The 25,750-nt window shown below is 43.4% G+C and overlaps 5 protein-coding genes across 6 annotated transcripts; 2 read left to right on the top strand and 3 right to left on the bottom strand.

Annotated features, from left to right (window-relative positions):
* Positions 1 to 1,129: 1,129 nt before the first annotated feature.
* LOC105275302 (PAXIP1-associated glutamate-rich protein 1) lies at positions 1,130 to 2,556 on the top strand. Its single transcript, XM_011332043.3, has 3 exons — positions 1,130 to 1,512; positions 1,698 to 1,858; positions 1,932 to 2,556. Exons 1-3 carry the CDS (start codon positions 1,444 to 1,446, stop codon positions 2,158 to 2,160), a joined length of 459 nt encoding a protein of 152 aa, XP_011330345.1. The 5' UTR covers positions 1,130 to 1,443; the 3' UTR covers positions 2,161 to 2,556.
* On the bottom strand, positions 2,401 to 4,198 carry LOC105275389 (protein I'm not dead yet). The gene is made up of 2 exons (XM_020030338.2): positions 3,358 to 4,198; positions 2,401 to 3,272 (listed from the first exon to the last, which is right to left on the bottom strand). The coding sequence occupies exons 1-2, from the start codon at positions 3,604 to 3,606 to the stop codon at positions 2,985 to 2,987; spliced, it is 537 nt and encodes a 178-aa protein (XP_019885897.1). The 5' UTR covers positions 3,607 to 4,198; the 3' UTR covers positions 2,401 to 2,984.
* Positions 4,199 to 4,261: 63 nt separating this feature from the next.
* On the bottom strand, positions 4,262 to 5,122 carry LOC113562971 (protein I'm not dead yet-like). The gene has a single exon (XM_026973848.1). It carries the CDS (start codon positions 4,623 to 4,625, stop codon positions 4,278 to 4,280), a length of 348 nt encoding a protein of 115 aa, XP_026829649.1. The 5' UTR covers positions 4,626 to 5,122; the 3' UTR covers positions 4,262 to 4,277.
* Positions 5,123 to 5,148: 26 nt separating this feature from the next.
* On the bottom strand, positions 5,149 to 13,565 carry LOC105275303 (protein I'm not dead yet). Its single transcript, XM_011332044.3, has 12 exons — positions 12,429 to 13,565; positions 12,244 to 12,352; positions 11,614 to 11,746; positions 10,839 to 11,219; positions 10,453 to 10,511; positions 9,907 to 10,219; positions 9,623 to 9,765; positions 9,248 to 9,342; positions 8,773 to 9,056; positions 8,204 to 8,446; positions 5,850 to 5,972; positions 5,149 to 5,588 (listed from the first exon to the last, which is right to left on the bottom strand). The coding sequence occupies exons 2-12, from the start codon at positions 12,336 to 12,338 to the stop codon at positions 5,157 to 5,159; spliced, it is 2,301 nt and encodes a 766-aa protein (XP_011330346.2). The 5' UTR covers positions 12,339 to 12,352; positions 12,429 to 13,565; the 3' UTR covers positions 5,149 to 5,156.
* Positions 13,566 to 14,247: 682 nt separating this feature from the next.
* LOC105275301 (uncharacterized protein CG3556) lies at positions 14,248 to 25,584 on the top strand. 2 transcript variants are annotated; one of them, XM_011332042.3, is made up of 7 exons: positions 14,248 to 14,501; positions 20,496 to 20,609; positions 20,878 to 21,118; positions 22,455 to 22,702; positions 22,778 to 23,164; positions 23,443 to 23,838; positions 24,250 to 25,584. In XM_011332042.3, the coding sequence occupies exons 2-7, from the start codon at positions 20,537 to 20,539 to the stop codon at positions 24,309 to 24,311; spliced, it is 1,407 nt and encodes a 468-aa protein (XP_011330344.1). In that variant the 5' UTR covers positions 14,248 to 14,501; positions 20,496 to 20,536; the 3' UTR covers positions 24,312 to 25,584. The 2 variants fall into 2 exon arrangements, with proteins under 2 accessions (XP_011330344.1, XP_011330343.1); XM_011332041.3 differs by having other exon boundaries at positions 23,437 to 23,838.
* Positions 25,585 to 25,750: the final 166 nt, after the last annotated feature.

Here is a 25,750-nt window from a genome sequence, read left to right as displayed (position 1 = left end):
TGTATTTCCTCATATAAAATATTTAAACTATCGCATTTATAAATCTGTAATATAATTTGATCATTCGATATTGTTATAGATAATTTAACTAAAAATTGATACATCGGAATGTTTTAAGATAATTATAAAATTTGAATAGTTCGAGTAAAGAATGATAATGAAAAATAGTCTATTATTGTGGAATGAATTTTGGTAATTTGATGTATTTGTCTCAAATCTTTTATTTTCAAGATTACACAAAACAAAATTAAAGAATGACAAATTTAAAATATAGAAGGAATATTAAAGGAAATAATTGATTATTACAATTTCTAATTCTTAATATTATATCTTATTTATTTATATAGAAAACAAAATGCATTAGAGGTTACTTTTAAAGTAATTTTTAAGTGCAAAATACTGCATTTGTAATTTCATTATTCGCACGCAGGATTGTTTATGCCGCGATAAGAAAACGTACGTACGTTGGGTACACCAGAGATCAATTTGATCGTAGAAAATTGCTCTGTTTATTATTGCTGGTGAAAGCGAGTGAATAATGTCCGTGATATATTGAACGTCATGTGGCTTTATAAGTAATATTTCAAAGAAAATTGAAAGAGAATTGTTATTTAAAAAGTTCTTTCCTCGAATATTCGATTTAATGTATTAATTTTACTAATAATTATAATTATTTATTATACTTACGTCTATTATAATTTTTATTTTACATTCATCTCCTAATTGACAATATAATTTTATGTTTTGCATTCATTTTCCAACTAAAAGCAGTGAAAGCCTATGATTTTTTCCACATTAAATCTGATAAACATTATACATAAAAATTTGAGCGCCTGCAGTTATACGTTCACTTCACAATCATTATTATTCTATAATTGTCAATTTGCTAAACGGATTGCAAGAGTACAGGCGCAAACTTTGAGCTCTCACGAATTCTGGTAGATAACGCCAGATTCCTATTTCGAAACTTAGTTCCGATGCATTCCGCTACGAGCCGCCACTGTCTCTCTCGCCGAGTTGAGGTAGTAGTACAAGTCGACGGCAAGTCAGACATAAATGTACCTCGCGGTAGCACGAGTGAACGATAAGTCAGACGGAATTTAAAAGTTTCGATGGCGTTACTAAGCAATTTTCTTACTTCACGCCGTGATGCTACAAGGACGCGAGGATTTAACTTGGCTTAACCTAAGTTTAAAGAGCTGTCAATGATTTTTCGCGTTCGTCGCGACCGTAACGCGCGTAATAATCGTAAAGTCATTGTCGGAGGGACAATCGCCCTCGACACGCGGAAAGCATGTAGACTTTCAAGAGAAATTCGTGTGTAAGTTGGAAGCCAACTGATCGCGTTCGAACGAGACGTAACTTCGTGTCATTTGTCAATGGGAGTGTCTCGATGGTGTTCTTGAGCAATCTAAGCTAACTTTTTTGACTGTTTAATGAAAAATGGAACACAATGAAGAAGAGTGGTCAGTGGAGTGCTCCGATGACGAGAAGTATGAAGTGGACGCAAAGGTGACAAACGCTTCTGTGTCAATATTTATTCATCTAGATTTTGTGAAAATTTTGTGAAATAAAATGTGATTTTTTGTGTATTTTGTCATGCATATTTTATTAATTCTGCTTCCTAAATTCAAACTTGTACTTTGAGCTTCGCATGGACTTTCAACTGACACTTGTACCTTCCCTTGTTTGCACAGCACGAATGGAACATGAAGGCCGAGGATATACTGTCATTAATTGAAGGTTTGGAGACGAACAATCGTGTTCTAGAGCTCGAGTGGAAGTGTCCTGGTAGACGAGGGCCATCTCCCATTCCCTCAAACAATCGACAGCAAGAGCTTGGCTCGCAAGAGTACAAGTGAGCTCTCAGGGCGATTCTTGATTAATCTCTTATTAAATTTTATGTGTTGCTAATGATAATCCTTTTACAGGACCGAGGAAAAATCTGACTTTGACTTTATGGACGAGATGTCATCACCACGGCTGCCAGTGCGGAGAGTCGGTGAGAGCACGCCGAAGGGTAGCGCCAAGAAAAAGACTGCCAGTTTCAACGGTGTATTGTCGACGATGCTGAGACACCGTAGGCTGGAGCAACAGGAGATCAACTCCAGTCCGAAGAAGAGCGAATCTCCCGGTTTGAAGCCGCATCCTTCCACTTAACGAAGCTGATGTGACGAAGCGATTGCACAGAAACGTCGAAATGGCGTGAGAAATCTAATTCAAAGTCATAAAAGTCTCTTAGAACGCACGAACGCTATAAAAAGGACTACTATATTCACTATAAAAGATATCTGCTAGAAACTATATGTGCTATTAGAAAACGAGATATATGTTAACTTGCTCGAGGGTATTCTTGGTTTGTCCTCTGTGAGGATACGAATACCGCGACAGGCACTGTTATTTTTTTACGTTAAATCTCTGCAGTGATAGTGACTAAAACTGAAACATATCTCTAAACAGATATTGATTCAAGCGTTTCTGTCGACGCTGCAAACACAATGTACAAATATACATGTGTAGATATAGATGTAAAATATTAAAAGCAGAAATTTTCGTAAGTATTTTGTTACGATCTTATTTTAAAAAATAATTATTTAATAATTTATACATCCAAATGTGAATATTCAAATTTGCTTTATATTATTTTTATTTTTCTGTTCAGTTTTATGTCGAGCAATTAATTCTGTAAGATATTGCTCACTTAATAACTTATGCTTTATTATAACTATACATATCATTTGTAAGTATCGTACATTGATGTTCAGTATTACTCAATTTTTGAAAAATAACGTACGGAATACGCATAATATTCGATATATTTATTTTTTATTTTACACATGAAATGCGCTTTAGTGATAAGAGACTACTACACATCATGACGTAACACACAAAATAACGCGAGGGAAGGCAAACGGCTCAACTTATTAATATCCAATTCTTCTCTGTAACAATCTCGCAATTTTCGCGGATACGATCTCTTCCGCTCAGCAACGTGCATCCGTGTCGTTCGTTGCCTCGACGTGTTTCGCCCAGTCGGGAAATTCTCTGATCCCCCATACGAAGACGCCCCACGTTGGGAAGAAAATGACCTGCATTATCAGACTGTAGATCGAGGGCATGCAGCCCCCGGTGATCAACCCCTTGGTCGGGATGTGTCCTGCGATAGTTATGATCGCGTTCGGCGGCGTTCCAACCGGTAGACGAAACGAGAACGAGCACATCAACGCGGCTGGTACCATCAGGTACAACGGGTGTATCTCCATCGCGACGCACTGGCGGACGGAATAATAAAAATCAGATCTACATTATCTTTTTTTCTTTCCCTCTTTGAGCACATAAGTACGAAAGCGGGCTCACCATCTGAGCTATCACCGGTAGAGTGATATTTGCGATGCCCACATTTGACGTAAACTCTGTTATGGTGCCGCAGAAGAAGCACACTACGGCCAGTATTAAAAGGGGTGGTAAATAGCGAAGCGGTACCAAAGCTTCGCCGACCCTTCTCGCCATGCAAGACGCGACGCTACCCCTCGAGATAGCGAATCCACCGCCCAGCAGGAACATCAGACTCCACGGCATCTTGGTCTCGATCGCTTTCCACGTCATCAGACCTTCCGACGACCTCTTCGGTCTTTTTGCAGCTGTAGATTTTACAATTTTGTGCGTACACAAGGGCTAGATCTCTTTATTAAAAAAAAGATATTTTCTATGTACTTTTTTTAAGTAGAAAATAAAATTAACAAGCCTTTTACTTGAATTGTTCGAATTGAATTTGTTAAAGTTTGTAATTTTGTAATATTTTTGAAATTATAATTCAACATTTCTTGATATTATTATCAGGAACGCTATATTCTGGGGACTGATAATATTTTTCTCCCTTACGATCTCGACTGCAAGCGTAGATGAAACTGGGATCCTTCGGGATGAAGAACATCAGGATAGAAGCGAATATTACCGGTACCGAGTCTCTGAGGTCTCTGCACATTTATTATTTCGTACAATGTGTTTTATATGTATGCCAGTATTTTGTATTCGTCAACGTATCAAGTTAGAATACTAACACATCAGTGATCAACTCCGACCATCCTATTATAAAGCCAGGTTTGCGGAATATCCAAAGAAAGACGCACATGAAGAATAAAGTCATTACTCCAAATTCGTGAAAAGTCAACGTGCCCAAATTTTTGTATCTCTCTTGTATGACCTGGAAGAATCAGCATTTGTTTTTAAATGTTTTTTATAGTTTCATAATTTTATGAATCATTTGCGTCATTTCATTATTTTACTTGATTTGTTACGGCTTCACCTTCCGGTCCGATCGTAGCTAATTGAGCGTCTTTGCTTTGCGGTCTCAGATAGCCCATGTAAGCGATACGTATGTACAACCACGTCAGGAAAGAATTGCAGACCATTTGCGGGAAGGACGCGATCATCCAAGACGTAAAGGAAATTCCCTCAGCTTCAGGGAAAATGCTCTCATAGATTCCTTTGAAAGTCAGGTTTGTTCCGGTTCCCACTAGTGTTCCAATTCCGCCGAACGTCGAACAGTAAGCCGCCGCCAACATGTATGCTTTTGTTAGTTTTGTTGGTCTCAGCTCGCTGAATAAACCGTCGTGTAATGTCATATAAAATATTCAAGCTATTAGAAGCAAATAACTTTAAAGGTTTGCCTTTTTCTTTTTTCAAAAAGAACTTTGTTCGCAAACTTGAAAAAAAGAGACCGAGGGAAGGAGAGAGAGAGAATAAAGACTTTTATATGTTATCAAATTTTCTGTTATATGATTTTAATAACTTTTCATTTGTGTTTAATTATTACTCTGTATTATTTCATTTACACAATGTCTGGCCTTTCTGGATCCACTATTATAGTCTTGAATACCGCACCCAATCCAGCCTACACAAAAATAAATTATTCAGTTTAGTAATAATAAGAGAGAAATAAAAGATCAGCTTTAACTCGTTTAATTTCAGAATGTAAATTATTATATACATATTTACGCAACGTAAATGTTCTAAATATCAATAATGTAGAAATTTGTTGTTATGTTTTGGATATTTGAAACCATCGATCGATCAACTAAACTTAATAATATGCCAAATAATGTATACGTGTGTGTACACATTGCAAACTATATCATTTACAATTACGCATCATATTAAGTATCGTCAAATATTAAATTACAAATTAGAAAAATATTCATCGATACCCCTTCCAATTCGCGCAGAACGGCGAATATGATGGGCACCATCATGGCAGTGGCGGCGGTATTTGACACCCACATGGATATGAAAGTCGTCACCACGCACAGACCGCCGAGCAGTTTCGCGTGGCTGCAGCCGACAGTCTTCATGACCCCGAGGGCGATCCTCAGGTGCAGATTGCTGTGCTCGATGGCGATAGCGAGGACCAGACCGCCGATGAACACCATTATGGTGTCATTCATGTAACAGGCACACGTGTCCGCCGTGCTGAGTATACCCAAGGCAGGGAACATCACGACCGGGATCAGGGATGTCACCGCCATGGGAAAGGCGTCGGTCACCCAGTAGCCGGCCATCATCAGCACCACGTACGCGCATCTGACCTCCTGAGAAGTTACGCGAAGTTACGGAAACTAAGACTCCATTTACTTCATCCTCCCTCTTCTCTCTGTCTTTATTTTTCTCTCTTTCTCTCCTTCCTTTTTTTTGTCGACAAGATCACGGACTATAATTCGGGATTTACGCCGCGATACGTTTGAGGGAGGGATTTGCAGGATTGTTAAATAAAATCTCCAAATTTCGATTACATAGGGAATTGAATGTGGAAATTAAAAATATTAAATAACACGGGCGCGGAAAGAGAATACCGGGCAGTCGTAGACTATGAGGAAGGGTAACAGGAAGAGCGCCCAGAAGATTGCGAAGATGATCTTCCAGTATATCTTGAGAAAACGTCCCGTCAGTCTCAGGTAGTCGATGGGTTCATGCTGCTCTTCTTGCCTTTCCAGGGTAAATCGCAAACTTTAATTTCTTAAGTTTCTCGATTACATTGGTACGCGTAAGTTTAACTTTCGAGCTTTGAGCTTAATAGATTCACGTACGAACGCTCATACAAGTATCGCACTAATATGTATATTTCACTCCATTTTATAGCAAAATAAATACTTTTTACACGTGGTTAGAGACCTAAGGAACTCGAATGAAATATTTTGTCAGGCACCAACCTTTCTTCTCTGATTGCTTCGGCCATGTTATTTGAGATTTATCTTTCGCGCAAGCTATATAGACTTATATATAATTATATATAAATCTATATATTAAAAAAACAAATATCAATAAATATCTTTAACATGATACATTAACTTGAATTAATCCGCGAAAAAACATCTTTCTGTCCGATTCTTTGTCAACTTTTTATCAATCGATGATTCATATCGCCGCAATTTCAATTTGCGATATGTGTGCGATAAATGCATATTCCATGGACAGGATATTCCATAGATCTATCATAGCGCGATTTCTATCGCGGAATCTTTATATATATAGTGGTGCGAAATGTTATTCCACATTTTAATTTAATTAGTTGAAAGATAACATTATTCGTTATCGAACAAATAATACCTAGCAAATCCCAGTTCGTGATTCAAGGGTTGTTTTTATTGTCGGGGAATATTTCTTTCCCCTTTTTTCGTAGTTACATCCCTGCCGTGAATCGTCGTCGTCGGGGTGATTCACCGGAGGCTCCCGGCTCGAGCAAATTAGGAGGAATGAGAAACAACAACAGCAAAACGGCACACCCTCGCGGAGACTTCCAGCAGCCGGAAGGCGAAATTCGTAGGGTAAAGAACTCATGGTGATGGGTTGGGCTGCCTTGTGGCTATATAGGGGTGTTAGAGACAGCAGTGCATTTATATTTGAGATTTGCGATTCCGAGTTATAACAAGGTAAAGCTTTTCCCAGCAGACAGCAACAATTTAATATTCGCAATTACTTATTTAATTGCATATCGTCTATTATTTAATATCGAATTTGCCGAATATTTTTCGGACACGCATTCATGCAAACGCTTAACAATACTTGAGTAGTAAATTAAAATAATAAAAATGTTGGAAAACATTTAGGATAGGAAAAACAGTTAATTGATACTTTTCAAAGTTTCTCGAAGTTCTTCATAATGCGAGATCCTAAGTTGCAGTTTGCTTACTTTCTATGTAAATCCGACCCTGGTGCCAGACAGGGTGGCTCGCTGAAATTGTCCCCGCGACAAAGAGTCCACGATGAGTTGGGATGAGATGGTCCAAGAATGCCGAAGGATCGGGAAACGACGGAAGGACGTCGCTCTCCTCGTGTTTTACATTCTCGGTCACTCTGGTCGCGATTAATTACGCCTTCGAATTTAATTGCGCGTCGGTAACGTTATTTACAAAAATTAATCCGCTCGTTCCTACGAGGAGCAGAACGCGAATTTGTGACAATGATTTCCGCGTTAATTTGCCCACCGGAAAATATTGTTTGTCGATATGCCGATATTTCTCGTTTTAATAAAAGTGCGAAAATTCGCATGAACCTTTTGTATCGATTATATCACAGCGCGACAGAATATAGAATCTCAAAAATATTTAAAGAGATTAAAACAATTTGCGTTAATCATATTAGCATCATTAGATTTCATTTTATAATTTTTAATTGTTAATAAATTTGTTTTACAAAAAGTAATGTTTGTCGAAAATGAAAATGTATTTCTGCTCCAGAGAAGGATTCTCTTTCTTTCAAAATAGTTTAAAGATTCCAGTATTCATATGTATATATAGATCTTGCTGGATTTGTATATATATCGCCGTATGTACTCGTAGCGAATCGCTCGTTAGTAGCTATTCACAATGAGGAAGATAATTTACTTCCGAGCAGCAGGAAAGGGTTCTTTTACAATCCGCAGAACGATTGCAAAGAAGCTTACGTCTGATTGTCCCTAATCTTTATCGTCCATCTTCTTACGAAGTGTTATTCTCGGCTAGCTAATGTTCTCCTTACTCAAAAAATCAGGTTGTCATTTGTGGACGCAAAGTTTCTTGTTAATTTCTCGGTTATTTTGTCCGAAGATAATTAATTCTATCTTTAATATAGATGTAACTTCATGTGATGGTAGATGAAGATATCGTTTAACTACACCGGCGATAATCACGACTCAAGTTCGCGAATTTTGCATATGTTGCTGTTGCGCCCAGTCCGGAAACTCGCCGATGCCGTAGATGAAGGTTCCCCACGTGGGGAACAAGATAACTTGCACTATCAGACTGTACATTGCAGGAAAGCATCCGGCCACTAACAGCATCCGAGTTGGCAGGTGTCCTGCGACGGTTATGATCGCGTTCGGTGGCGTTGCGACTGGCATTCTAAACGCATACGAGCACGTCAGAGTCACTGGCATCATCAGGTATAACGGGTGAACCTTCATCGCCACGCACTTTAAAGAGCGAATGTGCAAGAATTAACGATACAGCGCTGATATGTTCAGATATTAAAAGTAATCATTGATCATCATTCCAAATTTTTTGAACCGTTCGACACGCGAAAGGGATCGCTATTAAGAAAAATATATTAATATAAAAAGGAATTAATATGAAAAAATAATTATGACGTAATAAATAAAATATTCGAGACTGGAGTATTACTTTTAAAAGAGTAAGAAAGACGTCACTTGCAAACGTAACTTTTTGCAAAAAAGTGTTCCTCTTTAACAATGACCTTTCTTTCTTTCAATCTTTTGCATATTTTAGCGCAAGCTCTCACCATGTGAGCGACGACGGGCAGAATTATGTTGGCCGTGCCAACGTTCGACGTGAACTCTGTCAGCGTGCCGACGAATAGGAGGACGACGGCTAACATTAATGTGGGAGGCAGCTCTTTTAGGGGTACCAGAGTCATTCCTACTCGCATGGCGAGTCCTGAGACGTTGCTGCCCTTCGAGATGGCGAAACCGCTGCCCAACAGGAACACCAGCCTCCACGGCATCTTCATTCGGATGACCTTCCAAGTGATCAGGCCTTCGGATGATTGCCTCGGCCGTTTAGATGCTGCAACGTTAACGAACAGAATTGGAAAAACAGAATTACTGAGACGAGAGAAACGCGCTGAAGCCAGCAGGTAGAGGTAAGTCAAGGAGCAAGTTGCTCACTTGCTTCTTGCAAGAAAGACTTGATAAGTAAGACTTGCTACTCGAGTTGCGAGTTCCTGTTGGCTTTGTGATTGTCAAGAGGATCCTTACGATCTCTACTGCAGAAGCGCAAGAATACCGGCTCCTTCGGGATAAAAAACATCAAGACGCACGCGAAGATCACAGGCGTCGAGTCGCCCAAGTATCTGTGATAAAAAAGCAGATCGTCATGCAATATAAAATCAAATAGGTGTTTACATCATGTATATAAGTACACTTTCGCCATTATATTTCGTCTTTGAGTCTTAAGTCTTCGAGGAATTAGAATTTAGAATAGTTGTTTCTCTATCAAAAATGTGGAGTCAATTTATTTAGATTGATCAAACAATTATGAAGGCGAAGATATAATATTATACAATTAAGTTTAATTAAATTCAGGCAATTCAATTTAATATGATTTAATATGAATTTTTTGAAAATATTTACACGTCCGTCAAAGCTTTTGACCATCCGAGCACAAATCCGGGATCTCTAAACACCCACAGGAATATGCAAAAAAGAAATAGCGTTGCAACGGTGATTTCGTGAAACGACATGGGGCCTAGATTTTTTAGATTCTGCCTTATTACCTGCGAGAAACAATATATTTCTTTTATTAAAATTTGTTTCAAACTTGTTAAATAAACATTTTTTAACATTTCGCTACTTATTTAGTTGATTTAAAGGCTTGAAGAAACATTTCGCGCGGATTTTTCTCAAAATAGATGTACTTGATTTGCGATTGCTTCGCCTTCCGTGCCGATCCTCGCCAGCTCAGCATCCTTGCTGCGTGGTCTGAGGTATCCCAAATAAGCGACTCGCAGGTATAGCCACAGGATAAAAGAGTTTGCGGCCATCTGCGGTACCGAAGCGACTATCCAGTTGCCGAAGGTAATTGGCTCGGCGTCAGGGAAGTTGTACTCATAAATACCCTTAAAGACAAGATTTGTAGGGGTGCCGACGATCGTCCCGGTGCCTCCGAAGGTCGATGCGTACGCCACCGCGAATAAATAAGCTTTTGTCACGTTCGTTGGTTCTATATCTCTGAAACAGAAAATCCTCTTTTAATATACAAAGATGAGTTAAAGTATAAATTATTAAAATTAGAAAAAATTAAAGGATATATAGGAATTAATAAGATCTTAAAATTGATACATAACATCATGGAAATTCTATTTAATTTAAGATTAAGATACAGGAGGAGTGTATATTTCCCCTCTCTCCCTCTCTTTAATACACATATATTTCCTATTGAAGTTTAAGATATAAATACTCACCGTTCAGCTTGCGGATTCTCTGGGTCCACTTTTATATTGAACACTTTTCCGAGTCCTTGCTGTACACGCGATATAATTCAAGACTTTAGCATATTAATTGAAAAAATAATCGCTTTAATCGGTATTGCATCTAATAAAATTACGTCTTTTAATTTAAAGCAGAATTTACTCAAGCAGAAAAATACCAGAGCTACGTGAGTGTAACTCGATGTAAGAAGAAAAGCACAAAATATGGAAAACGATAAAAGAGGAGACGAGTCAGAGGAATCGTGTTCTAAAGACTCAAACTTGAGATGCAGAAAGAAACTTTTCCGCTGACGGTAATCCGCGTAACGCAAACATAAATGCGGCAATTTACTGTAACACGCTTTCCAAAGTGCACCGACCCTCTCCAACTCGTGGAGGACGGCGAAGACGATGGGCACCATCATCGCGGTGGTCGCCGCGTTCGCAATCCACATGGATATAAAAGTGGTGACAGTGCAAAGGCCGCCGAGCAACTTTGCGTGGCTGCAGCCGAGCGTCTTCATCACAACCAGGGCAATCCGCAGGTGCAGATTGCAGTGCTCGGTGGCGATCGCGAGGATCAGGCCGCCGATGAACACCATGATGGTATCATTCATGTAGCACACGCACGTCTCGTGAGTGCTGAGGATACCGAACACCGGGAACAGAACCACCGGTATCAAGGACGTGATCGCGATCGGCATACACTCGGTCACCCAGTAACCGCCCATTAGTAGCACGATGTAGGCGCACCTGACCTCCTGCGAGTAAGTCACACAAATACAATTATAAAATACAATAAAAGATATCAATCAAAAAATACAATTAAATATCGTCAATCACAGAAAATAGATAGAAAATAGATTTCGGGATAGACTTCTGGCATGAGAGGATTTGTAGAATTTTATGACTCAGGAATTTTTGCAAATTGGATTTTAAATCAAATATTTAAATACACAGTTGAAGTATATATATCTTGACTTCAAAGTTGAACTGATTTATAAAATTTAATAGATAAACTTGTTTGTTAAGATGTTAAGTTTATTAAAAAAGTTAATACGAATCCAATGGAAAAATCTCATTTAAAGATATATTTTTTACAATAGCTTTCGAACTTTGTTTTAGAGAATAATAAAAGAGTTTTCGCAGACTTACCGGATAATTGTACATTACGACAAAAAGCGACAGGAACAAAGCCCAAAAGAGGGCGAAAATGATTCGCCAGTAAAGTTTGAAGAAGTAACCGGTTTGTTGTATGCACGTTAACTGCTGTAGCGGCGCTTCGTACCTGCGCAAAAGTTTTGATTTTAGATCCGGATTCCGGATTTACGGACCGGCTTTTACGTAAACTATTTTATATTGTAGCGCGAAAAGTTACTTCGCTAATGCAACCTACTCTATCCCGCGCCACTCTTAACGGTACGGCTGCGGGAAAGCCCTTTTTCATCTAAATTTTATTCTCTCGCTGAAGATATTATTGATCCTGCCTCGCAAAAGGACGGCGGAAATATCAAATGTAATATCAAAAGTAAGTTTTTACATTTCACTTTAAAGAAGAAACCGAGACAGATTAAAACCGGGAAGTTCGCGTTTACGTAACGTCTCGCCATCGTTGCATCGTGCATTCAATTCCCCTTCTGCAAACGTTATTATTTAGGGGTGTTAAAAGGATCGACCAGCCAGGAACAGGATAACCAGGTTAAAGCGTCAGAGGCCGGACTACTTTTACGGAAATTTGCAACAGGTTTCACCGGAGTTATTTTCACGTGTACGAGCGACACGTACCGTAACTCTCGCTCCGTCTCAGTCTGGGCCGCTCCGTCGGGGACTTCGACTTCATCTTCGTCCTCGAGCACCTTCCTCACATCCCACTTGGCCATAAATTAACGTTATGCTGCGTAAAGAGGATTTTTCATCAGCTATAGGTTAATTTTAATGTCGCCACACGTCACAGAGGAAAATCAGGTTACCGAGCTGCATTGAAGTTATTATTTCAATAATTATCTTGAGGACTTGATTACCATTTAACTTCTTTCAAAATAATTTCTCCGATAATATAATCGTTATGCAATAACGTTCACGTTGAGAGCGGAGTTCAGTCGATTTTATTATAGATTTTATCCGATATTACTCAGCACGAGAAATAAAATCAGGATAATATTCTTGCCAATATCGAGGTATAATTCGGGAACGTGCGGGTTTAATGTCACGCTCGTTAAATATGCCCCGTCGATATCGTGCGCGCTGCACTGCATGCAAATACAATTTCGATTTTAATAATTCAGCGTTATACCGCGAAACGAGTGCTGCATCGCTCGCTTGCGTTCACTTCCTCCCTCCACGTACATACGCACGGCGGGCTATGCGGTTGATTTAATTTTTTAAGCAAACACCGCAATACAATAACGATACATATAATAGTTGCGAGAACAAATACGCGCGATGCCTCGATGGCAGCGAGATCCCAACGTTTACTCATCAATTTGATTACAAGTAAGAATTCTGTGAGTCGAATATCTTTTCACGATGAGATTATCAGGAGTTTTATAAACAGAATTTGTATTCGAAAAGTTGCGGGTAGACTATTGTAATTTTCGCGTGATCGGAAAAATAAGCGGTTAAAGTTGGCTTTGTACAGCCGGAGCTGAAAGGAGCGCACGAGAGGCGGCGGGTTTTTAACTAAAGGTCTGCTGCTCCAGAGCGACTAACGTCATTTTCCGGTGGCGCGTCTCGATTTCGCCTGTAACGTAAACCGAAGGATCGCCCTCTGTAAACCAGATTACTTTCCCTGGCGGGCAGCCGGCCGGCAAGCCACTTCAAAGCGTGATTCCTCAAAGGAGTTAGTCCTCCCCTAATTTCATCCGCGGGAGATCCTCCCTAGCTGCGGCCCTGACGAGACTGAACGCGACGGAGGAGTAGGAGGGTAGGGACGCTGATTCATCGGGAGTGCCGCAGGCTGGCTGATTCAGAAGACAAGAGACCGAAGGAAGGAGGGTGAGGGAGACGAGGAGGGAGAGGGAAATGCAAAACACAAGGAAGAAAAAATGGCGCACCCTCCGACGGATGTGAGCGTGGCGGAAAAAATTCGTGGAAGGAAAGACAGAGGACGAGCGAGCGATAGGGGTAAAACGGGGGCGCGGGGGTGGCTCGGAAAAATGGATGGAAATGGGTAGAATAGGGTGGCTCAGGGGAATTGACTATGTCCGCTGGAGAGGGTGCGTGGAGGCGCGCGGGGGAGGACCGAGTGCCTAGGCTGCCTAGGGATGTTGGAAAGGGATAGTGATAGGGGTAGCGATAGCGTCCGAACGCTCGCGTGCGGTTTTCATAATTAATTAGCGATTAAGTCTCGTACACGTAGAGATTCCCTTCACGTGTACATCTTGCAGCACATGTATTATATACGCTACTATTTAAATGCAAATGTTTATTTTTGCATTTTTCAAAATTCTCTTTTTATAGTGTATATTTTATTGAAATATAATTGTATCTTTTTTCAAGCTTTTGCGTGGAATGTTTTATGGAGTTTTGTACATTTCTGTGGCAATTAACTTAAATATATTTTCTGGCAAATAATTTACGTATGTAACTCTGCTAATGTTTTTCAATATTATTCACAGAGACATCGTCGAGACGTTCCGCCTTGTTCAAAATTCGAACCAGAATGCGATCGACTGCCGTCACTGGCCAGCGCAGGGTGCTCGCGAAGGAGAGAGGAGGGCGGTTCTCCAACTCTCCCTCACGCGCGTCGCGCGACGCGGCGCGCCGCCGTTCCTGGGTTCGTTTGGTCTGCATTGCGCATTCACGAGGCAAGCGCATCGTGGCGGCACTCGTCGTCGCGCTCCCGTCTTCGTCGTCGTCGTCGCGATCATCATCCTCGTTGACGCCGCCATCGAGTCAGTATCGGCGGCGGCCTTGATAAGGAGGCAGGCGCTCTCCGACCAGCGGAAGGCGAAAAGTCGAACGACAGAATCGAGCCGAGACCCGACTGCGACGGACCCAACTACATCGCGATCATACGAAACGTCTTCGTCTTCGTTGGAACGGTAAGTGAAACTGCTGACTTACAGAATCAAAGTCAAGGGTGGCCCGACGGGGATGAAGATGCGAGATCGGCAAACGAGAGTCCCTCCGATAGAACATTCTCACTCGATTTAACCGAGCCTCGCGTATTCGATTCCGGCTGTCGGGGCTTTGCCTTTGAGACAATCCCATTAGACGACTCGTCGCGTGAGTGACTGAGCGGACGTGATTAGGGGTGGAATCGATGTCACGTTCGGGATGATCGTCTCCCTGTGGAAGGATTTCTTCCGTGAATATTCGCGCGATGTGGCAGAATCGACGACCCAAGCGCTGTTAAAGTTTGATAAATTGGGATTTGCGTAAAAATATGTAAATCGAGTAAACACCCCTCGGCGTTGTATTATGCATTGGATCTGTCTCGCGTTGCGCGCGAATGTACACACGCAGAAATAAATGAAAATATTCACGGCGTTATCGGAGATTACATCCGGCGAGATTCGGCAGTAGCGCGAAAATCAATCCGGCGCGATAATTATATTCTAGAACGCGTTGCGCGTATTAACATATTAAATAGCGCGCGATATCATAACGATAACGCCATTAAAGACGCAGTTGCAAGGAGCTGCGCTTGTGTTTAACACGGTTAAACACGAATCCATGCGCGAGCTTAAAGGTACCTTTCCCCGCGCAAAACTTGTTTCATCTTTTATCGCATCTGGAAGGTATATGAAATTTGTGCACGCTTTTCGCAACGCGGCAGGTTGCATCAAGCGCAACTTCGCAAATTGCAGTCGTTCCGTTCCTCGGTCGAAGTTTGCGAAGGAAAGTCTCGCGGCCCCGCGGAACTAGTTCGCTCCGCGTACCTGTGCATGTGTATTTGTGTATCGTATCACACACAGTCGCGCGCATCATTCATAAATTTCTGCTCCCAGATAGAGCGGGGACAATCCAGAGAGAAGTCAACTCAGATCGGGGCCGTATGCGCGCTCGCATGTGCGGCCAACGCGAATGAATATTCCATTCAGCGACGCAATTACAAAGTTACAGTAATTGGCGACGCGCAAATACAAGACTGGCCCTAGTAAACGCCCTTATTCGGCTCTGGTAAAGGCCATTTGCTACCCTGTACTCGGTTACCGAGGATACGGAACGCGAGCACACGCTTCGGGGTAAATATTGTCGCAGTGAACATCACGATAATTAATAGCAATAACATCGTCGTTTTGATTAACGATCGCGCGACACGCTCTGCATGGCAGAGTTCTGCCGCGTTTTCGATTGAAGAAGCGCCTTGGAATCTCCGATATCTATATGTCGTGCGAGCCTACTTTTACGTGCAGCAAGGTAAAGTACACATTGTAAAATTAGGATCTCGCGTGCCGCGCGGCATACCTCGTACGCGAGAAATTAATACGCGAGTTGCATGATTCCGTTACGTAATCCGCGTCGCGAGCCACGTACGTCGCCGCAACGTTAATGAGAATTTTTACGCGATTCTTTGTCGGGCATGAGCGATCTCGAGGAAATTTCAGGCTTCCTCTCGAGTTCCCGGAATCTCCTCGTCAGTACGTACTCAGATATTAAGCTTCCTTTGTACAATCAGATATATTACACGTCGGGTACAATTACGTCGCTCACGTAGGCGCGCACTTTGCTGAGCTTAACCACTTCAAAAGCCGCCCGGTCAATAACCCAGCTATCTATCCCTATCAAACTCCGAACATCTACCGTTATTATCAGTTTCAGCATGTACTTTCGGTCGGAGTACCGCTGGTATTGGAAACAGAGGCTTTTTTTCTACGTACATGGACGCGTGCACATAAATCGCGTACGCTTTAACGAAGAATATCTGTTTCCCGTAAAAGCCCCCGTTACGCTTAAATTAGACACGTCGAAGTTGCACGTCATTATTTTTCTGTCATCCGCATTCGCTTTTATCCGGCACGTACTTGCTCACTGCTGTCGGCGGGAGAGCAAACAGATTTGCGTAAATACTCGGCAGATTTCGATCACGCTTAGGATTACTTCGCTAATAGGTACTACGATTCAATTCCAGATATTAACATTGAGGGTAATCGATCATCGTTCGCCAGCTATCACGCGGCTTCACGCGGTACATTATTATTCTGCACCGTTGTTTGCCGAGAATCACCGGGGATCACAATTCTTCCCTGTTGCGGTCCGCGGTGATTCGCGCGACATATCGCCGTGCTCGAGCCACTTGGCGAGCCGGCATTTTCTTCCTCACAAAACTTTGCAATTACCCCGACGACAACGACGACGGTGATGACGACGACAATAGCATTATCTTCTACCCCTCCGGCAATCCCCTTCACGGCACCCATTAAACGCGAAACCACCGTCGTCTCTGACGCGAGTTCCGAGTTGCCGGACGCGCGCGCGCGCGCGAGACCGCAATTTATCGCGATTAAAAAGCCGGCTGCGCCGCGGGGGATTTTTCTACCCTGTGGCGGAAGAGTGGAAGGGAGAATACGGAATCGCAGTGCCCAGCCGACTGCCTGGCCAGACTGCGTAATCCTAAACGATTGCAGCGTGCCGCAATGAAGGGCTGAACTGCAGGTTGCAGCTTCGAAGTCGAGGGTGGCCAGTGGCGACCAAGCAAGCCGTTTAGCCGCCACGACTTTACGCGAGTTCCGAGTCCCCAGGGAACAATGCCACGTAACAATGTATATGTGTGGCGCACGTATAACGCTGCGACAATATTCTCGAAGAATTCGTGCGCGGCCGGGATTCGAGCCGGGCCACCCCCCAGGGGAGGGTAACCGAGCTTTTATCCGTTACACCGCGGTGTAGCTCGCGATATTGCCGCCGCTATTATCACCTGGCGTCGACATTCCCAGCTCATAACGTCATTACGGCCATAGCCGCCGCAAACTCCCCTCGACGACGGTAACAGTCCGCTTGGTCCGAATATACTTCCGTTACTCCGACCGAAATGTTGTTTGAGCAGTAATACGCTGCAGTCCCTGCGGAATCGACTGTTGTTGGAACTGCTTGGATAGCGGGATAGCTGTATAAATCATATTTTTCTTTCAACTTTCAAGACTGGAAGGATTTGCGGAAGCGTTCGACGTAAAGTCCCGACCTTTTGTCGTGGCAGATTTTGCGATGATGTATGGATCGATATCTATCGAACGTCATGCCGGCATCGCAATAACGATTATGAATAGGAAAGTTATTTCTCTTGGTTCTTTCTGGTGCATTTATTTTCACCTGCTTTCTTGCTCGTATGTTACACGTGTACGATACGTAAGAGAAGGAGGCATATTAAATTTTCTATCATTCACACAAAGACAAGCTGTGTCACCTGAATAAAACATCCCCTTTGAACATGATGCAATATTTAAAACCCTCTGCTCCGTAATCATTGAAGAAAATTGAAATAAAGTTTCTTGAATATTCTAATGAAAGAATTTGCAATAACGCAAAAATGGTAATAAATACTCTCTTTTACTGGAATAAACGGAACGGCAAAATACCGTCGATTCCGATAATTAATTAAATTTAACTTTATCACATTTTCCAATTATTAATGAAAAAAATCTGTCCTTTTGAATGAGACAGATTGTATTAACGTCCAAAATGGATGTGATCGTAGTGAGCCAATTTAATTAAATAAATGTTGATCGAGTCCGCCACACGTAATCGCAGATAATTATAGTATTATACAATGGACGATTGTAGCGCGGAACTTAAATAGAATGATCCTTGAATAATTGTCAAACAGAGATCGCTCGACAATCTGAAACAGGACGTGAGTCAGCGAGGATCGCCGCGCAATCGTACTTTAATCGATCTGCACCGTTTTACACACGTATATCGACGCGTTTCCGCCGACGCTTCGGACTTGAGAACCGCGAGGATGCACACTCAGTTAGCAACCCGTTTCCTCGATATTCCTTCTCGAGATTCGCGAGTAGCGGCTCGATAGAGACCCCGGGATGATGCTGTGCGCGCGATCTCGGGCGGCGCGTCGCGGGATGCGGACAACGCGAGAAGCGGAAGCGAGAGCAAGGGTGAAGCGAGTAAGAGAGAAAGCGAGAGGGTAAGAGAGAGAGAGGAAAGAGAAGAGACGCGCGCGATCGTCCAGGTATATATACATCCTGTCTACATAGTAACACGGCTCTTACATGGCATGTGTGCGTGTATATGTGTGTGTGTACACACACACACACACACACACACACACACACACACACATGTATATGTATATATGTGTATATATATATGCACATATATATGTACGGGGAGGGCGACAGGCGCCACGATATCGATCCCACGCAATATCGCGCGCGCCTCGGCACCGTGTTCCGACGCCGGGCGTCGGTACGCCCGGCGTCCCTCGTGTGTTCCACTTGCTCTCCGGTAGTACACCACCGAAAGACAGACACGATTTATCGTGGAGCACCGTGTCGGTGTGCGTGCATATGCACGGTCATGTACAGTACGTGCAATGCCGTCGACGCCGCGCTGGTCTTTATTAAAACGTTTCATCACGCGAGAGCCGTGGTCGAGCTTGTAGATGCTGTCGATAGCCAACGACGATGACGACGACGGCGGCGATGACGATGACGACGCTTGTTCCATTCGCTTTGGGACCGGCGCGATTGATCGATCGCGAGCGCGCGCTACGAGCTCGCCGATGTCCGCGCCGTGTCCCGGAAAAAGTGGAAACACCGATGAACGCGAATGTAAAAGGGAGGAGCATGGGAAAATGTTATAGCTTCAAAACCGATGAAGAAACGTCGGAAAGCTTTCCCCGGCAGCAAAAGTCCGATGGCGTTTTTTGCAAATGGTACGGAGAGATCGTTTTTCTAGTACAAGCTTTGTGATACAAGCTTCGATTCACGCGTGAAATTAATAGATGAAGAGCTAGTAGAAATATAAAAAGAATTTGATTGAACGAACCATCGATTCTTTGATTAACACCGTTAATGATATTATCTCGTGAACGTAAATCAGCATCTAAAGAACTAAAAGAACGGATATATAGTTTATTTTAAAAATATATTTTTGAGACGTGAGAATTTTCGAGATATCTTTGACACACAATCATGAACGACGTAAAGCTCTTTTTTTCGCGATGTCCCGTGTCATGGCGAGCTCGTTGCACGATGCGCGGTGGTCGACAACTGCATCGGATGTCCATCGGCGGTTCTCTTAACGTCGACACGACGTCAACGCGCGCTGCGAGACATGTATGATCCCAAAGTCCAGACTCGCCGACGTCGTCGACCACAACGTCGGTCCTGTGCGGGCGCCAGGATAATCTCAATTAACGGCACGATTTGACGTTGATCGTGATTAGCTGGCGCGGGTAGTCGTGTAATCATCGTCCCCGAGAGCGGATGTAGTCGACGTGTGTGTGTATGTTGATGCATGGAGATTTTCGAGCGCCGAGGTCGGATGCACAGTTCGAGTGCACTTCCTCCTTCCACCCTTCCTCCTCTCTCTCTCTCTCGTTCTTTATTTTACTGCGTTTGTCTACGCGCCAAGAAGTTTAACGAAACACGCGGGAGGAAAGAGAAGCTGGGAGCTTTTAAATATTCATGGTATATTCTATGGGGATTTCGCCGAACTTTCCGCCGAAAGGTTTACTCTTCGCGCGCGAGGGCATGCATACTGAACGGTACTGAGGACGATTCCTCGGAGGTCGAGGGTGACTTTTATCGCGGCACATCTTGATTGCTGCGACGTGAGAAAAAGAGACTCACCGGTGAAAAATTAAATAAAAAACGAACGAATCGTGCATCACAGTGGTGATGTCTGAATTAATGTGTTTATGCAAGATGCAAGATACCGGCGGTATCGATTCTGTCTATAAAAATTGGGACGCGCTTATTATCAACATAACGACGATAAAAATGGAAGGGTGTGATAGAAACGTTTCCAGAGAAGCGAGAAAACAAACATGCATAGAGTTAGCGGAGCTTATGTAATGCTATATCTGAGAAAATTCGTTCTCCGCGATTCTGTAATCATTATTTGACTTCCAGAAGCAGTAGCACGAGCGGAATTTGAGACGCGTTCGAGTAGAATGTGGGGTAGAGCAAATATGGCGGCTGTGATCCTTCTCCTAGGATGGTTATGCATTTTCGCTCAAGCGGAAGGTACGTATTCCCACAAAATTAACATCACGAAGAACTATTCAAGATGATAATCTATTGAACAATATTCTCCTCATTAACAAATAAAAAGACATAGTATGCTTCATTCAATTCTTAATAACGAACTAGTACATAAAAAGATAAAAAAGATAAAAGTTCAAGAAAGAAAAGCTCGTGTAATAACACGTGCCTTTCGTGTTCATGGAATAGCAATATGATACCTTTAAGGGTCGCGATCATGAGTAATTTAAGGGGATGTTTTATCGATCAGCGGCCAACGCCGAAGTGACGTCCGCCGATACCGAAGCGGAAACCATTCTCGAGAGAGCGGCCACGTGGCTGTGGACTCAACGGGACAAGGATGCCGGATGGGGTAACGACACGCATCGGGTGCTTCTCGTTCTTCGTTTGGCCAATCTTTCACGCGACGACAACGTCGCGCCACTGGCACCGCTCGAGCTGCAACTCACCGCCAAGCAGATGGAACTGGAGATTGTACTCTTGCTCTGGAGGTAGAGAAATTCACCCTTTCGATCTCACTTTGGTCCCATTTCTTCCTTAAGAGAAGCTATTCCTCTCTCATCTTTCGAAAGAAATTGTCGCATTTCTTCTTTTAATCCTGAGATGCTGTCACATCTTCTATTTTTTATCAATTATCTGCTAACAGTGTGAAACAGTTTGATATGGTCATATTTGTACTGTAAAAAACGTTTCTCTCATTGGCCTCCAAGCTAAGTACGCCCTGACATTTAACTTCAGCACCACTTTAGCTTCCAGCGAAATATCTCTCGGAAATCAGTAATAGCTACTGCACGTACTTGTGCAAGACATGCAAGCAGTCTTTGATGTATTTTTGTGATAATAATAGCGAGGTTGAAAAACTACAGTCGGAACTGGTCGAAAGATTCGTAGACGGAGGAAGTGGCGCTGGTTGCCTCTCAATTATTCATAAAGAGTAAACATGTTTAAGATCCGTGAGAGTGAAACTATAGCTTCTTCTGCTAGCCTGCATGAGAGGGTACGCCAAATAGACGCACGACGGGCACACGGCACTGCGGTATCTTTTCAATGACCTAGAAAGTTTGTCGGAGGGAAAATAGAGAACAGGTATCCCTCCGTACGCCTTGACATTCTTTATCGTCAAGTTATCGGTATCGCGTATATAGATAGACCATGTAAGTGCACTGCCTCTCGTGACGACGGAACGACACTCTTTCCGCGGATATACGGCACGGCCGTTGGTACCGCGGTGCTTCCGGGCTATCGATTCCTTTGTCAGTGGTCGCTCCCCCCGTCGCGTTATCGAGCCTGTTATTGTCCGCGATGGATTTTACCGCAACGTCAATAAATACTCCCCCGCGATCGCGGTATCGGCCTGCACGGGAACAGAGCAATACGTCATGCAATTAATATTGGCAGCGATATAGCTCTCTTATGACATCGTTGGCGAGCAAATGGTCAGATATGTGTTTCAGAGAAAGGCCGCAGAGAAAATCGCGACAATATTATACGTTTACGAGATAACTCTCTAGATTTCTTAAAGGAACAGCGTGCAAAGTTTGATAATAGAATAAATTCGGCGCCGGAGTATTGAAAGGCACAGATCATTGTTTAATCGTTCAATTAAATGATTAGAAAAGCAACGGGCAGTTATTTCTAGTCATCGTCACGAGGTCGCCAACCTGTTCCAGCTGCGATTTCATCCTCACGAGTCACACTCATCTGATCATTGCTCATCTGCTGAACTCGCGACGCGCGTTCCGCGTGATGCCGCCGGATGTAGGATCGTTACATAAAGCGCGCATTCGTAAATTCTTTTTGCTATACGTGTGCATATGTGTGTTGCAGACACCGAGAAGCCGGGTTTTCCCCGGTTCGGCTGGCACGCTACACTCTGGCCTTGAACGCGATGTGCATGAACCCGAGGCAGTTCCACAGCCACGATCTAATCGGCATGTTGCAGCATCATGAACCGCCGACCGATTATGAATTCGCACTGACCACGCTCGCGGCGTGCAGCGCACAAGCGCACGTGCGCAAACGACAGATACGTCGTCTCCTGGATATCGCGAATGCTGCGCGGGACCATAACGTCGGTGAGTTGCTCCACTTGGCCTTGCAATATTCTACTTAGAATTCCAATATAAAAAATGCTACCTTATTTTACGCAGATACCGTCGCGATGGTGATTCTGGCGCTGCAGTGTATCGTCCAGGACCACCGGCACCGCAATCTCCATCATTTCGTGCGCAAGCCGTCGATAGGCCTGGCGCAACAACAAAGATTGGACGGTAGTTTCGGCGACCTGCACACCACCGCGCTGGTGATGCAAGTGCTGGAGGAAGTGGAGAACGAGCCGGCCGACAACTGGAACAGATCGGCTGCATTGGCTTGGCTGCTCAGTCAGCAACGATCGGATGGTTCGTTCCACGGCGACGTCCGGACCACCGCCGAGGCGATGTTGGGTGTCGCACCGCGCGGACTGGCTAGTATCCGAGCTCTCGATTGCGGACAGGGTCTATCGGACAACTCACCGTCGCGTCTCACCACGAGCAATAGTAAATCTTTCATGATTATTGAAAAATGCTCGTTTCCTTTGCAAGGAATTCGCGAAGCCGATGCTCACGTGCTTTTAATTCATGAACAAATTCGCAAGTTTGTACAAATTTATTGAACAGATGTTAAAATTTTAAAGAAATCGACCATTTTTATTTTTATTTCAAGAATTTTCTTACACACGGAATGATTTATAATGAAACTCGAGACGATAATATGACATTATAACAACCTCTCCAGTACGAGCGAGTTAATAGTTCGGTGAATTCATGAGTTCCAGATATCACCACCACCGACAACCATAGCGAAACCGCTTTGCCAGGAACACCAGGGGGTGGCAATTTGAGCAGCGTGGACACGACAGTCGCGGGTACCACCGCGCCGGTGATGGTAAACGTATCGTACACCCTGTGGGTGGGCAGCAACGTGAACGAGACGTATAATCTGACGGTGACTGCGCCCAAGAACGAGACCTTCTACGGAGTGATGCTGCTCGCGGCGGAGATGTCGCCCCACTTCCAGTTCACCGCGTCCGAATGGCCTAATGGTCACTACGTTCACACGCTCGCCGGTTACAAGGAGGAGCCAATGTCCTATCACTACTGGCTGCTCTACAGGCTGCCCTCACCACCGGAACCATCCTCACCGCCCGGAAATCAGCTGGTCGCGCCTGGAGGTACGGTTCGACTGCCGCCTGGCGTTCTTAAGCGCTTTCACACTCGTTAGAAGTTCACACGGTTATCAACTGACAACGCGATGCGATTAACGGAAGAAAAAAATATCGAAATAGAAAAGAGACAAACAGTGACAATAAAGAAATATGTAGAAACGTAGGGAAGATTCGAAGCAAATGTGGGAAGTGTGGGAAAGATCTTGAGACGCTTTTTTTATTTTTGACTTAAGGGACTTGAGATGCATTATACGGTTGCATGGATCGCGAGAATACTGAGAGAGCTAACAAGAGACTACTGTTGCGTATTGAAAGCGTATCGAACGTGCACTTTGTATAGAAAAAGTTAATTAAACGTAGCGCGGCAAATACGCCACCCTACTAGCGGTCTCGCTATAAATCTTTCACGTTTTACAGGTGTCGACGACTTGCAGATCAGCGAGGGGGAGCATTACCTCTTTTGGTACAAGAAGCTATGAAGCTCAGGCGGAGCGGAAAGAGCGTGACGAGAGCAAAATAACAAAAAATAACGAAAAGAAGGTAACACGAGGGAAACGGGGGGATATTTCATAGAGAAAGAGAAGAGCGAGAGGGAAGCGAGGTTGTACAGTACGAGAGAGAAAGAGACAGAGTGATAGAGAGAGAGAGAGAGAGAGAGAGAGAGAGAGTAAGAGTGCACGATCTCGAAGCTCTAGAGCGAGATCCAGTATTCACTGCCATCGCTAATCGTCGACAGGTAAGAGAAAAAAGAAATTACGAGCAACGCGAATGCGAGGGAGGATTAGGAGAAAAATAGATGTAGGTACATAGGCACACACGCCGACATACACACATAAATGTACACACACGCAGAGACAGTTGTGCAGTGACTTTTGAAACTCCGTTCTAGTGGCTGATTCAAAAGACCCGATCTTGATGAGACGCCGATCTTGATCGACATCAAGCCAGGATCGATATCAAACGTACACACGCATACACACACATAAACAGCTCCACTCGTCGACACGTCGAATGCCACGGTGGTGGAGATGATCCGCGATTCGGCGACGCGATCGCCTGAAATTTGAATCCAGGATGTGCGCTCTTCGCGTTTGCGTTGTGACTCGGCTACGTCATAGCTTTTACTGATCCACGTGTAAAATGCGATAATCGAAGAACCGCATGGAAATATGCAGCTTTCAAGCACAATCGAGATGTACTCGTTGAAGATTTGCAAGCGCTCATCGCGCGTCATCGTCTCGGATGGTTCCGCGCGACGTTCGACGTATCGATCCAAGCCACGAAGTTAACGTAACGTTTTCTATGAGACCACAAGCATGCGTACTTGTACTTGTCGTGATTAATTCGTACTCAATAAAGCCGAATAGCCGTACCCGTATTAGCGAGTATCCGTTCCCGATGTTCCCGAGATCCGGCTGTGTAACGCGTTGATTTATAATAGTCGAATCACCCCCACGATTCACGGAGAATAAATAAATACGACGAGTGAATAAGTAAGTAAGTAACGAAGTAAATAAGTAAATGAATAAATAAGCAAATAGTCAGTAAATAAGTGAAACGAATCTGGCCTGCCGCTGTTGCTGCTCTGCGACGTGTTCGACGTGGAAAGGAAGACGGAAGCGCATCTCATGAACGTCATATTTTCGTTTGTGCGCACGATGTATCGTTCGCCGAGCCGCTCGAGTGCGATGTACGATTTCGTTTTTTCCTTGGAATCAATAAAGGAATCAATAAATACACTCATGAATCTGACCCGTGTACCAATTTCGTTCTATCTCTTATATTTTACCTTGCTCCTTATGTTTTGCGAGCAAGAGGCGTGAAACAAGATTTTAACAAGATTTCTGGAAGGTGCGTTTTAATCATGCAAGTAATTCTCGTCTATTATGCACTTATTTTTTATCAATAAAATTCATAA

Source organism: Ooceraea biroi, chromosome 11, assembly GCF_003672135.1.
Source record: "Ooceraea biroi isolate clonal line C1 chromosome 11, Obir_v5.4, whole genome shotgun sequence".
Classification (NCBI taxonomy): Eukaryota; Metazoa; Arthropoda; class Insecta; order Hymenoptera; family Formicidae; genus Ooceraea; species Ooceraea biroi.
Note: the sequence above shows the minus strand (reverse complement) of the source record. Positions and strands in the feature narration are given on the sequence as shown.

Bases quoted from the DNA above. Each gene is read 5' to 3' on its own strand.
- LOC113562971 (XM_026973848.1), bottom strand. From the start codon at position 4,625: ATGACATTACACGACGGTTTATTCAGCGAGCTGAGACCAACAAAACTA.
- LOC105275389 (XM_020030338.2), bottom strand. From the start codon at position 3,606: ATGACGTGGAAAGCGATCGAGACCAAGATGCCGTGGAGTCTGATGTTC. The intron at 3,273-3,357 runs GTGAGCCCGCTT...TCCGTCCGCCAG, and splicing joins TACCGGTGATAGCTCAGATG to TGCGTCGCGATGGAGATACA.
- LOC105275303 (XM_011332044.3), bottom strand. From the start codon at position 12,338: ATGGCCAAGTGGGATGTGAGGAAGGTGCTCGAGGACGAAGATGAAGTC. The intron at 10,220-10,452 runs GTGAGTATTTAT...TTTCTGTTTCAG, and splicing joins GAGAATCCGCAAGCTGAACG to AGATATAGAACCAACGAACG. The intron at 8,447-8,772 runs GTGAGAGCTTGC...CGCTCTTTAAAG, and splicing joins TGCCCGTCGTCGCTCACATG to TGCGTGGCGATGAAGGTTCA.
- LOC105275301 (XM_011332041.3), top strand. From the start codon at position 20,537: ATGTGGGGTAGAGCAAATATGGCGGCTGTGATCCTTCTCCTAGGATGG. The intron at 21,119-22,454 runs GTAGAGAAATTC...TGTGTGTTGCAG, and splicing joins ATTGTACTCTTGCTCTGGAG to ACACCGAGAAGCCGGGTTTT. The intron at 23,165-23,436 runs GTAAATCTTTCA...TGAATTCATGAG, and splicing joins GCGTCTCACCACGAGCAATA to TTCCAGATATCACCACCACC.
- LOC105275302 (XM_011332043.3), top strand. From the start codon at position 1,444: ATGGAACACAATGAAGAAGAGTGGTCAGTGGAGTGCTCCGATGACGAG. The intron at 1,513-1,697 runs GTGACAAACGCT...TTGTTTGCACAG, and splicing joins AGTATGAAGTGGACGCAAAG to CACGAATGGAACATGAAGGC. The intron at 1,859-1,931 runs GTGAGCTCTCAG...ATCCTTTTACAG, and splicing joins CTTGGCTCGCAAGAGTACAA to GACCGAGGAAAAATCTGACT.